Below are 13,878 nucleotides of genomic sequence, written 5' to 3' on the forward strand. Positions count from 1 at the left end.
GCTAAATCCAGCCATGAAGGAAGTGGTGCAGAAAGAGGTCACCAAATTACTAGAGGCTGGGATCATTTATCCTATTTCTGATCGCCCTTGGGTGAGCCCTGTTCAAGTTGTCCCCAAAAAGGGGGGCATGACAGTGGTTCATAATAAAAAGAATGAACTGGTTCCTACAAGAACAGTTACAGGGTGGCGCATGTGTATTGACTACAGAAGGCTCAATACAGCCACCAGAAAGGATCATTTTTCTTTACCGTTCATAGACCAGATGCTAGAAAGACTGGCAGGTCATGATTATTACTGCTTTTTGGATGGCTACTCAGGCTATAACCAGATTGCAGTAAATCCCCAGGATCAAGAGAAAACAGCATTCACATATCCATCTGGAGTGTTTGCTTATAGAAGGATGCCATTTGGGCTGTGTAATGCACCTGCAACCTTCCAGAGATGCATGCTCTCTATTTTCTCTGATATGGTGGAAAAATTTCTGGAAGTCTTCATGGATGACTTCTTAGTATATGGAGACTCATTCAGCTCCTGTCTTGATCACCTGAAACTAGTTCTGAAAAGATGCCAAGAGACCAACCTGGTTTTAAACTGGGAAAAATGTCACTTTATGGTGACTGAAGGGATTGTCCTTGGGCATAAAATTTCAAACAAGGGAATAGAGGTGGATCAAGCAAAAATAGAGGTGATTGAAAAAATTACCACCACCTGCCAATGTTAAGGCAATCAGAAGCTTTCTAGGGCATGCAGGATTCTATAGGAGGTTTATAAAGGATTTTTCAAAAATCGCAAAACCTCTAAGCAATCTGCTAGCTGCTGACACGCCATTTGTGTTTGACACAGAGTGTGTGCAGGCGTTTGAAACGCTGAAAGCCAAGCTGGTTACAGCACCAGTTATTTCTGCACCAGACTGGACGTTACCATTTGAGCTAATGTGTGATGCCAGTGATCACGCCATTGGTGCAGTACTGGGACAGAGGCATGACAAGCTTCTGCATGTCATTTATTATGCTAGCCGCGTTTTAAATGATGCCCAGAAAAATTACACAACCACAGAAAAAGAATTGCTTGCAGTGGTTTATGCCATTGACAAGTTTAGATCATACTTAGTAGGATCAAAGGTGATTGTGTATATTGACCATGCTGCTCTTAAATATCTACTCACAAATCAGGATTCAAAACCCAGGCTCATAAGATGGGTGTTGCTTCTGCAAGAGTTTGATATAGAAATAAGAGACAGAAAAGGGACAAAAAACCAAGTGGCTGATCATCTGTCCCGGATAGAGCCAGTAGAAGGGACGTCCCTCCCCTCTCTTGAGATCTCTGAGACCTTTCTGGATGAGCATTTATTTGCCATTCAGGAAGCACCATGGTTTGCAGACATTGCAAACTATAAAGCTGCAAGGTTCATACCTAAAAAGTACAACAGGCAACAAAAGAAAAAACTAATTACTGATGCAAAGTACTACTTGTGGGATGAACCCTATCTCTTTAAGAGATGTGCAGACGGAATAATCCGGAGATGTGTGCCTAGAGAAGAAGCAAGAGGATCCTATGGCATTACCATGGATCACAATATGGAGGCCATTTCGGAGGTGAGCGAACAGCCACCAAGGTCCTCCAATGTGGTTTCTATTGGCCCACACTCTATAGAGATTCCCGAGAGTTTGTACGTAACTGTGACAGTTGCCAAAGAGCTGGTAATCTGCCCCATGGTTACGCCATGCCTCAACAAGGAATCTTGGAGATTGAGTTGTTCGACGTATGGGGAATTGACTTCATGGGACCTTTCCCACCATCATACTCAAACACTTACATTCTGGTGGTAGTTGACTACGTATCAAAATGGTTAGAGGCCGTTGCGACACCCACCAATGATACTAAAACAGTGTTGAAGTTCCTTCAGAAATATATCTTCAGCAGGTTTGGGGTCCCTAGAGTACTAATCAGTGATGGGGGCACTCACTTCTACAACAAACAGCTTTACTCTGCCATGGTCCGGTATGGGATTCGCCACAAGGTGGCGACTCCATATCATCCACAGACTAATGGGCAAGCTGAAGTCTCTAACAGAGAGCTAAAAGAATCCTAGAACGGATTGTAAGTACCCGTAGAAAGGATTGGGCAAGAAGCTTGGATGATGCTCTGTGGGCATACAGAACAGCATTCAAGACTCCTATAGGGACCTCTCCATACCAACTTGTGTATGGTAAGGCATGTCACCTGCCCGTGGAACTGGAACATAAAGCCTACTGGGCAACCAGATTCCTAAACTTTGATGCCAAATTAGCTGGAGAAAAAAGATTGCTCCAGCTAAATGAGCTAGAGGAATTCAGATTCACTGCTTTCGAAAATGCCAAGCTTTATAAAGAAAAATAAAAAAAGTGGCATGACAGAAAGCTGTCATCTAGAATCTTTAAACCAGGACAAAAGGTCCTGTTGTTTAACTCTAGGCTCAGGCTATTCCCCGGAAAACTGAAGTCCCAGTGGAGGGGACCATATGTGATTACAAGTGTATCACCATATGGTTATGTGGAGCTTCAAGATATTGATTCTGATAAAAAGTTCATTGTTAATGGACAGAGAATCAAGCACTATCTTGAAGGCAATGTTGAGCAAGAGTGCTCAAGGCTGAAGCTAGATTAAAAGCTCAGCAAGGTCCAGCTAAAGACAATAAAGAAGCGCTTGCTGGGAGGCAACCCAGCCATGGGGCATCACTTCCTCTAAGCATTTTGCCCTATTCTTGATTTTATTTGTTTATATAAAGTTCACTGATACTAAGGTAAAGAGTCAATTGTATAAGTTCACAGGGTTACAGAAGGATTCTGCACACAAAACAGAGAAAAAGAGCTCACTGGCAAGAAAACGCCAGTAAGGATAGCCATATGGGCGTTAAACGCCAGAAAGAAGCATCTTCTGGGCGTTGAACGCCAGAAGGAAGCTCCTTCTGGGCCTTTAACGCCAGATTTACAGCATCCTGGGTGTTCAGAAAAACGCCCAGTGACAAAGGAGTTCCTGGCGTTCAACGCCAGAAAGAAGCAACTGCTGGGCGTTGAACGCCCAGGAGAGGCAGCATTTGGGCGTTGAATGCCCAAAACATGCAGCGTTTGGGCATTCAAACGCCAGGATGGTGGGGAGGAGGTGAATTCGTTTTTACTTCATATTTTTCATTCTAAATTTAATTTTCATGTTTCAATTCATGATTTCTTGCATAAACATGTTAAGAACCCTGATTTCTAAAATCCCTAATTTCTAAAAACCCTATTTTAAAAATATCAAATGTATCTTAATCCATAAGCACAAATCCTTTTTTCAATCCAATTCAACTCTTTTTCAAAATTTTCAAAACAAATCTATCTCTTTTTATTCAAAAATCTTTTCAACTAATCAATATCTTTCTCAAATCTCCATACTATCTTTTTCAAAAATCCAAATCTATCTTTTTCAAATATCTTTCATATCTCTTCAATTTTAAATTATATCTTTTCTTATCATACTTAAAATTTTCTTAAAAATCATATCTTCTATCTTATCTTCCTCCCTATTTTCGAAAACCCACCCCCTCTCCCTTTAAATATGGGTTCGGCCTCCCTCCCCTCCCATCTACCATTGCACCTAGCTCTCCTTCTCTCCCTCTCCTTTCTTTTCTTTTTGCTTGAGGACAAGCAAACCTCTAAGTTTGGTGTGCTTATCCGTGATCACTAAGATCATGGCTCCTAAAGGAAAATAACCCACTCCAAGAGACAAGAAAGAAAGCGTTCCAAAACCACTTTGGAATCAAGGGAAGTTCTTAACTAAAGAACATTCAGACCATTATTACAAAATAATGGGTCTAAGATCAGTGATCCCGGAAGTTAGATTCGATCTGAAAGAAGACGAATATCCGGAGATCCAGGAGCAAATTTGAATCAGGAACTGGGAGATCCTAGCTAATCCTTAAACGAAAGTGGGAAGGAATATGGTCCAGGAGTTCTATGCTAATATGTGGCATACAGACAGGCAAAGACTATCTGGATCTGCTATCTATGACTATCGGACCTTGGTCAGAGGAAAGATTGTTCATACCCACCCTGACAAGATCAGGGAGATCTTAAAGCTGCCTCAGCTGAAAGATGATCCAGACTCCTTCAATAGGAGAATGATGAGAAAAGACAAGGGCCTGGATAAGATTCTAGAGGATATATGTATCCCTGGAGCCAGGTGGACCACCAGCACGAAGGGTGTCCCAATTCAACTCAAAAGAGAAGATCTCAAACCAATCGCCAGAGGATGGCTGGACTTCATTGGGCATTCTCTGCTGCACACTAGCAACCGCTCTGAAGTCACTATTAGAAGAGCAGTGATGATCCATTGCATCATGATGGGAAAAGAAGTGGAAGTTCATCAACTGATTTCAACTGAATTCTACAAAATTGCAAACAAAAATTCTAAAGATGCCAGGTTGGCTTATCCAAGCTTGATTTCTATGCTCTGCAAGGACGCTGGAGTAAGGATGGGAATAACTGAGTATATCTCAGTTGAGCGGCCAATCACCAAAGCATCAATGGAAAAACAACAAGCACAGGATGACCCCATCAAGAAGAGAACACAGAAAATTCTCCCAGAAATCCCTTAATCTGAATACTGGGAGTATCTTGAAACATCTATTACCAAGATGCAAGAAGCTATGGAACAAATACAGAAAGAACAGAAGGAAAAAAGTAGCATTCTTTGCTATTTGTTTAAAGAACAGGAGGAGCAAGGGCGTGATTTAAGGGAATTAAAGCGCCAGAAATTATCTCTTGAAGGACCAAGCACCCCGCAGATTAGAGGAACATCCACTTCCCAGAACAAAGGTTGTTAAATTCCAATCTTAGCCTTAACTCTGTGATAACTGTTTTTATTAGTTTTACCTTAGGAGTCATATAGTAGTAATTAGTATCTATATTTTTGATTTTATCCCCCAATTAAGCTATAATTTAATTTTATCGTCATCATTAAACATGAATAAAATAGAAAAATTTCTTTAGAATAAGAGGCAATATTTTTTCGAGTTTTTAATAAGGTAAATTCTAATTATTTATATGTGGTGGCAATGCTTTCTGTCTTCTGAATGAATGCTTGAACAGTGCATATGTCTTTTGAATTTGATGTTTAAGACTGTTAAATATGTTGGCTCTTGAAAGAATGATGAACATGAGACATGTTATTGATAATCTGAAAAATCATAAAAATGATTCTTGAAGCAAGAAAAAGCAGCAAAGAACAAAGCTTGCAGAAAAAAAAAGAAAAAAAAGAGAGCAAGCAGAAAAAGCCAATAACCCTTAAAACCAAAAGGCAAGGGTAAATAAAAAGGATCCCAAGGCATTGAGCATCAGTGGATAGGAGGGCCTAAAGGAATAAAATCCTGGCCTAAGCGGCTAAACCAAGTTGTCCCTAACCATGTGCTTGTGGCATGAAGGTGTCAAGTGAAAACTTGAGACTGAGCGGTTAAAGTCAAAGTCCAAAGCAAAAAGAAGAGTGTGCTTAAGAACCCTGGACACCTCTAATTGGGGACTTTAGCAAAGCTGAGTCACAATCTGAAAAGGTTCACCCAATTATGTGTCTGTGGCATTTATGTATCCGGTGGTAATACTGGAAAACAAAGTGCTTAGGGCCACGGCCAAGACTCATAAAGTAGCTGTGTTCAAGAATCAACATACTGAACTAGGAGAATAAACATCACTATCTGAATTCTGAGTTCCTATAGATGCCAATCACTCTGAGCTTCAATGGATAAAGTGAGGTGCCAAAACTGTTCAGAAGCAAAAAGCTACTAGTCCCGCTCATCTAATTAGAATCTGAGCTTCACTCCAAAAACTCTAAGATATTGTTGCTTCTTAAAATTATTTGTATTCTATTTTATTTATCTAGTTGCTTGAGGACAAGCAACAGTTTAAGTTTGGTGTTGTGATAAGCGGATATTTTATACGCTTTTTGGGGTTAATTTCATATAGTTTTTAGTGTGTTTTAGTTAGTTTTTAGTTTATTTTCAGTAGTTTTTAGGCAAAATTCATATTTCTGGACTTTACTATGAGTTTGTGTGTTTTTCTGTGATTTCAGGTATTTTTTGGCTGAAATTGAGGGAGCTGAGCAAAAATCTGATTCAGGCTGAAAAAGAACTGCTGATGTTGTTGGATTCTGACCTCCCTGCACTCAAAGTGGATTTTCTGGAGCTACAGAACTCCAAATGGTGCGCTTTTAATTGCATTGAAAAGTAGACATCCAGGGCTTTTTAGCAATATATAATAGTCCATACTTTGCTCAAGGATAGATGACGTAAACTGGCGTTCAATACCAGTTCCATGCTGCTGTCTGGCGTCCAGCGCCAGAAACAAGTTACAAGTTAGAGTTCAACGCCAGAAAAGGATCCAAAGCTGGCGTTGAATGCCCAAAACAGCCCTATGCACGTAATTAGCTTAAGTCTCAGCTCCAGCACACACCAAGTGGGCCCCAGAAGTGGATTTCTGCACCATCCATCTCAGTTTACTCATTTTCTGTAAACCTAGTTTACTAGTCTAGTATTTAAAGAACTTTTAGAGACTTGTTTTGGATCTCATGACATTTTGGATCTGAACTTTGTACCTTTTGACGGCATGAATCTCTAAACTCCATTGTTGGGGGTGAGGAGCTCTGCTGTGTCTCGATGAATTAATGCAAGTATTTTTGTTTTCCATTCAAACATGCGTGTTCCTATCTAAGATATCCATTCGAACTTCAATATGAATGTGATGAACGTGACAATCATCATCATTCCTCCATGAACGCGTGCCTGACAACCACTTACGTTCCACCATAGAATGAATGAATATCTCTTAGATCTCTTAATCGGAATCTTCGTGGTATAAGCTAGATTGACGGCAGCATTCAAGAGAATCCGGAAAGTCTAAACCTTGTCTGTGGTATTCCGAGTAGGATTCAGGGATTGAATGACTGTGACGAGCTTCAAACTCGCGAGTGCTGGGCGTAGTGACAGACGCAAAAGGATAGTAAATCCTATTCCGGTACGACTGAGAACCTGCAGATGATTAGCCGTGCGGTGACAGCGCACCTAGACCATTTTCACTGGAAGGATGGATGGTAGCCATTGACAACGGTGATCCCCCAACACACAGCTTGCCATAGGAGGACGTGCATGCGTGAATCAGAAAATAGAGGAAAGTAGAATTTCAGAAGACAAAGCATCTCCAAAACTCCAACATACTCTCCATCAGTGCATACAAGTATAATTTGTGTTCTGCCCTTTTATTCCTTGCAATCAAATTTGATAAGTGAATTATTTTATTGTTTTCCTGACTAAGAGTTACAAGATAACCATAGATTGCTTTAAGCCAACAATCTCCGTGGGATCGACCCTCACTCACGTAAGGTATTACTTGGACGACCCAGTGCACTTGCTGGTTAGTGGTACGAGTTGTAAAAAGTGTGATTTACAATTCGTGCACCACTTTGCCCCGATGTGGTGACCACAGCACCCCTCGTGGACCTCTCTGAGTACATAGTCCGTTTGGTCGGGATGCAGGCACTTCAATAAGGGCTAGCTGAGTCCCTTTTTAAATAGTTGACCTTGTATGATCGCATATTTGGCCGCCTCCCTTCTCAACGCTTTAGCTGCCTTCTCGTCGTCAGGGAGTTTGCCGTTTTCTAGGAAATCAGTGATGGGGTCCATCCAGGAAATCAGTTGAAGGGCAACTCCTGGTTCTTTTATCATGCTTTGAATGAGAGACCGGTTGCCGACTCCCGGTTTCGTGCTTGCTAGCTTGGATAGGAGGTCTGCCCGTGTGTTCCTTTCCCTCGGAATGTGCTGGATCGTGACCTCCTCGAATTGTTTGCTCAACTCTTTGACCTTCTCCAAGTAATTCTGCAACAGCGAGTCTCTGGCTTGGTAGCTTCCATTCACTTGCGAGGTGACGACCTGTGAGTCACTGCACACTCTCAGCCTCGTAGCCCCGACTTCGTAAGCTAGGATTAAGCCGCCTAAGAGGGCCTCATACTCTGCTTGGTCGTTCGATATGGGAAACTCAAACTTGATTGATTGTTCGTATATGACCCCAGCAGGGCTTTCCAAGATGATCCCAGCACCTCCGGATGTTTGGTTGGAGGATCCGTCCACATGGGGCCTCCACCGTATGCCCGTTTCCTCGGTTGGGTCCCCCGTTACTTCTACCAAGAAGTCTGCCATTGCTTGCGCCTTAATCACATGTCGGAGCTCATATCGCAAATCATACTGAGATAGCTCGATGGCCCAAGTCATCATTCTTCCTGCTAAGTCGGGTTTTTGGAGCACCTGGCGGATCCCTTGGTCCGTTCTCACGACCACTTGGTGACCTTGGAAGTATTGTCGTAGTCTGCGGGAAGAGGTTAGGAGTGCCAGTGCCAGCTTCTCTAATTTGCTGTATCTCAGTTCTGCTCCTTGTAGTGCTCTACTCACGAAGTATACCGGCTGTTGAATCTTCCCTTCCTCCCGCACTAAGACCGCCGCCATCGCTTCCTCTGTTATGGCCAAATATAGGTAGAGCGGCTCTCTGACCTTGGGCTTTCCGAGTACAGGTGGTGCTGCAAGAATCTCTTTGAAATGATTGAATACTTCTTCGCACGCTGGGATCCATTCAAATGCTATCCCCTTTCTCATCAGGTTAAAGAATGGCAGGGCCTTCGTAGCCGACGCCCCGAGGAAACGGGATAGTGCGGTAAGCCTTCCTGACAGCCTCTGGACATCCTTGACACAGCCAGGACTCTTCATTTAGAGTATTGCTTGGCACTTTTCTGGGTTGGCCTCGACCCCCCTTTGGGTTATCATGTACCTTAGGAACTTTCCTGCTTCCATGGCAAAGACGCATTTGAGTGGGTTGAGCCTCATGCCGTGTTGTCGGAGGGAGGCAAACACATTTTCTAGGTCGCTTAATAGGTCTTCAGGTCGGGTGGTCTTTGCAAGGATATCATCCACATACACTTCGACTGTTTTGTCTATGAGGTCGCTGAATATCTTGTTCATTAACCTTTAGTACGTGGCCCCGGCGTTCTTCAGGCCAAACGGCATTACCTTGTAGCAGTATATTCCTCCCGGTATTATGAACGCTGTTTTCTCTTCGTCTGGCCAGTGCATCGGAATTTGATTATAGCCAGAATAAGCATCCATAAAGCTCAGATACCGGTATCCCACTGCCGCGTCGACGAGCGCATCAATATTGGGTAGGGGTAGCAGTCCTTGGGGCATGCTTTGTTGAGGTCAGAATAATCCACACACATCCTCCATTTTCCATTGTGCTTTTTCACTAGAACTACATTTGACAGCCAGGTCGAGTAGTCAAGTTCTCGAATAAATCCTACTTCGAGGAGGCTAGCCGTCTACCTGGCCACCTCCTCTGCTCGCTCTTGTGACATTTTCCTTCTTCTTTGAGCCACCAGTCTGGCCTCCACCTTAACAGCCAAGCGATGTGACATGAGATGGGGTCTATCCCTGGCATGTCGGCTGGCGTCCATGCAAACAGGTCACTGTTAGCCCTGATCATTTCCATTAGAGGTTCCTTCAGGTTGTGTGGGAGGTTTCTGTTCACAAAGGTGAACTTCTCCTCTATGTCACCGACTCTAAACCTCTCTAAGTTCCCTTCCGGCTCTGGTCTTGGCTTATCGCTGACTCTAGCGTCCAAGTCGGCGAGGAACACCCCGGAAGCCTCTTTAGATTTCTTCCTCAAGGAGAGGCTGGCGTTGTCGCAAGCGACTGCCATTTTCAAGTCTTCCTTTATGGATCCCACAGATCCATCATCAGCGATGAACTTCATTACCAACATCTTTGTGCTGATCACTACCCTGAGGTCGTTGATAGTCTTTCTCTCTAGGATGATGTTGTAGGCCGTGGAGTCTCGTAGAACCACGAACTCGGCCATTAGCGACCTCCGTCCCTGTCCTAGTCCTACGGATATTGGTAGGGAGATTATCCCGTCTGGCTTAATGAAGTGGTCGCCCAATCCTACGACACCGTGTTGGTGAGTCTTTAGATCGGCGTCCCATATGCCCAAGGCGTCGAACACGTTGCGGAACATGATATTTGAGTCAGCCTTGGTGTCCACGAGGATCCTCTTGATGAGGCCGGTTCCTACTCTGGCCGTAATGACCATAGGAGGGTTTTCCGTGACCTCATCGAACCATTGGTTGTTGTAACAATCCAACTTCCAGTACGTCATGATCGTACAAAAAATAAGGAGTTACTAACCTATTTCCTTTATTAACTATTTAATATTGAGCGTTTAGTTCGATATCGCGTTTCTATTTTATAGAAAATTCCAGAAAATTTTGTTTTTGATTATCAAAATCATATATCAAACATTTCAAAGTAATAATAATCGCATAATTATTAATAATAATATCTGTCATACAAAAGATTTCAAATAAAACTTAGATACAAATCCTATCCCTCTGTATAAAATAAAAATGTAAAGCAATAAGGGCGAGGGAACTCTATGAATGTAACTTAACTCATAAGTAAATTCTATAATCGCCCGCAGCTTCAAACTGTGTCTTCGAACCTGTGTCACTGAAAGGGTGGAAGATTTTGGGGTGAGAACAAACCACACGTTCTCAGTAGGGAATGGGAATGCCGTAAAAGTAATGATTAACATGCAAATAATTAACTTTGCTTAATAAACTATCTTTGTCAAATCCTTTGAAATACTTTTCAATCTTACTTTAGATAAATAATTACTTTCTTTAAATTTCTAAAGCCAGAACAGATCTCTATCATAAAACTTGCCACATTAAATATCTTTCAGCCACATAATTGATTCCCAGTCATAACAAGCAGGTATTAATCATCTCTATACATTCACAGACTACTAGCGTAAGTAAGAAACTCAATTCAACACACAAACAAATCACAATAAAACAAACAACACAATCATAGAGAAGTAATACAAGCAAACACAACCAAATGTAAATGCACAACCAATATGATGCATATCTGTCCTAAGCAGGCCATGAGCTCACGTGTCGGTTTACACCCTGCAGCCCGACATTACCTAGGAACAAGTCCCAGATATGGCTTCCCTTTGTGTCCTTAGTGCATATGTGTCGGTGGTAAGAATACGACTCCTTCATGACTACCGGCAGCCGGCGCAAAGTCTGACCCCATAATATACGCACAAGGGGAAACAATGATCCTCAGTTCGTGGGCGTCCCCGAGATCAATTCACAAACAAAACAATGATCCTCAGTTCGTGGGTTTCCCCGAGATCAACATACAACAACAAACATGATCCTCAGTTCGTGGGTTATACCCGACATCAATACATAACAATACAATGATCATCAGTTCGTGAGTTATACCCGAGATCAACATATAACAGTTAGTGGGTTATTCCCGTAATCAATGATTATCAATTCGTGGATTTTCCCACATTTAAAACAAATAACAATTTATAGGTTTTCCCCGAGATCAATGATCATTCAGTTCGTGGGTACTTCCCGAATTTAACCAATTATTAATTCATGGGTTTTCCCCGTAGTTAAACAACTAACAGTTCGTGGGGTTTTCCCGCCTTTTATCACTCTTCATTTTTTCTTTCTAAATCTCAACAATCCATATATCAGTTCCCATTCTCTTTTCCCCTTTAAATTCTTAACAATTTTTCTTAAACCTTTCTTAATTTCTTAGGCATTTGTCTATAAAAATCTTAATCATCAAATCATTTCATAATTTCTACTTTAGCAATCTTAACTCGAACCAACTTTAAAACTGTTTTCCAGTTTAATTCTCTATCAAAAGACTCAAGAAATTCATCTTTCTCTTTACTATTCCAACTCAAATATTATAATATAAATTCACAAATCTCTAAAAGGTAATCCTTTACTTTAAGCCCAAATCATAACTTTTTCCTATATTGAATCAAACTCAAAACATAATTTCTTTCTTAAATAACTCAAATTCGAAACATAGACCTTTCCTTGGTAAATCGAACTCAAAATATTATAATTTTTTTAACTAAATAAAACTCAAGTAATATAGTTTTCCAAATTCAAAGCTTCTAAAATAACTTTTCAAATGAAACCTCAGATTTTTATAAAATTTCGGCAGCACCTCCCCTAAAACTCGGACTTAACCACCCTTACGGGTTCCCTCTTTCTTAACAAATCAACAATCCTTTCTCAACAATTATCAAATAAAAGATTCTCAACCAATCAGAAAATCCACAATTCGCAACTATCACATAATCCAACAATCCAATTTTCATCTCATCAATTCATAACTAAACTCATAAGTCATAGAATCCTTTCAAATTAAACTCAATCAATTCTCCATCCGTTTATCAGTAACTATCATAACATATTCTCAATAATTATCTCATCATAATTCAGTTTAAGAACTAACATCCTTTCATAAATTAAAATCAGAATTTCACCCAGTCATCATTTTTTTAAAAAGTAAACCAGTCTAACTTTAAACCTCATAACTAATTTCCCAAAACCAATCTTCAATCAGTCACCAACCAAATCCACTACCGTTACAATATATCAAATAACCAGCACATCATTCAATTCAATATAAGTCCATCAAAAATCAGAATTTCAGTCAATTTGAAACCATCAAGCAAACCAGCCTATGGCAACCAGCTCAACATAATCAAATAACAGGATTCTCAGTAATTCCAAACAATCAGAAAATCGGTAACAGTTATAGCCTCAAATCAAAATTAATATCACCAGTTAATCATTCACCGCAACAAAACCAATCACAATTCAAACTCAATTCATCAATCATCAACATGTCAGTTTTTTTTAATACTTAACTCAACATATCTTAATTTAGTAAATAACACCAGTTTAATCACCGTTCACAACCACATTTAATTCGAATCATAACTCAGAAAAATCACAATAACTAACCATTCTCAAACACATTTCAAGTCATTCTTGTCAATTAAGAAATTTTTAACTATTATTAACCATTTGCACTTATCCAAATAACTTTGTAGGCATTCTAAATTAAAAACGTTTAACTTTAAAAATAAAATCCCCTACCTCAATTAGCCAAAATTCAATATCCAAACGCAACAAAGCCTTCTTTTATTTTTAATTCGCAGTGGCAACAACCTTGAACCGAACTAACAGTAGTGGCTTTTCTGATCACTTTCCAGCAGCAGCAGGAGCATTAGCCGGAATAACATCAGTCTCACTTTCCTAAGGCAGCGACAATGGTTGCAACAGGAGAAAGGATTTCTATCGAATAAGAAGCAAGAGCAAACACAACTCTGGAAAATTCAGGACAAGGAATGTACTAAAAATCAAATCGTTAACAAGGATGGCAGTGACAAAGGAAGTATGTAAATGGAACAGAATCAAATAAAATAATAGACCAGAGCCAGAAAAGCAACTCTGGTGGTCTTCTCCAGCAACAAGGACGACAGTTTGGCTTACCATCTTCAGCAGCGGCGTGGATTGGCGGCGATGGACCTTCAGTGGCAACGAGACAGTAACATTTGTGGTAGCTCTGTCATGATTGGCGCGAAATAGAGGCTCTACTCCTCAATGGCGTCTTCTCCATCAATGGCGACTTGGACCACAGAAACCTAGGCAGCGGCGACGGCAACCATCTCGGCGGCATTCACGGCTCCTTCTCCCTCATCTCTGTCTTCCTCGATGATGGGGCAAACTCCAAGGTTGCGGCAGGAAGATCGACGACGTTTGGTCTCTACCGCGGCGGCGGCGAGACGCCGGTGATGGCGAGCTAGACAGCGGCTGGATGCGACGATGGAGTCTCCTTCAACGGCAAGAACGGGCTTTCTCTCTCTCCAGCGACAGCGGTTCCGACCACACCAGCGGCGGTGACGCATGGGTTGACGACGACGGCTCCATGGAACGGTGGTG

The 13,878-nt window shown here is 41.4% G+C and overlaps 1 protein-coding gene across 1 annotated transcript; it reads right to left on the reverse strand.

Annotated features, from left to right (window-relative positions):
• Positions 1–7,555: 7,555 nt before the first annotated feature.
• LOC112734927 (uncharacterized) lies at positions 7,556–8,761 on the reverse strand. Its single transcript, XM_025784452.1, has one exon. The coding sequence runs from the start codon at positions 8,759–8,761 to the stop codon at positions 7,556–7,558; it is 1,206 nt and encodes a 401-aa protein (XP_025640237.1).
• Between the last annotated feature and the right edge of the window lie 5,117 nt (positions 8,762–13,878).

The sequence above is a fragment of the Arachis hypogaea genome, chromosome 13, assembly GCF_003086295.3.
Source record: "Arachis hypogaea cultivar Tifrunner chromosome 13, arahy.Tifrunner.gnm2.J5K5, whole genome shotgun sequence".
Lineage (NCBI taxonomy): Eukaryota > Viridiplantae > Streptophyta > Magnoliopsida > Fabales > Fabaceae > Arachis > Arachis hypogaea.

Excerpts from the sequence above, each read along its gene's own strand:
- LOC112734927 (XM_025784452.1), bottom strand. The coding sequence starts at position 8,761 with ATGAAGAGTCCTGGCTGTGTCAAGGATGTCCAGAGGCTGTCAGGAAGG.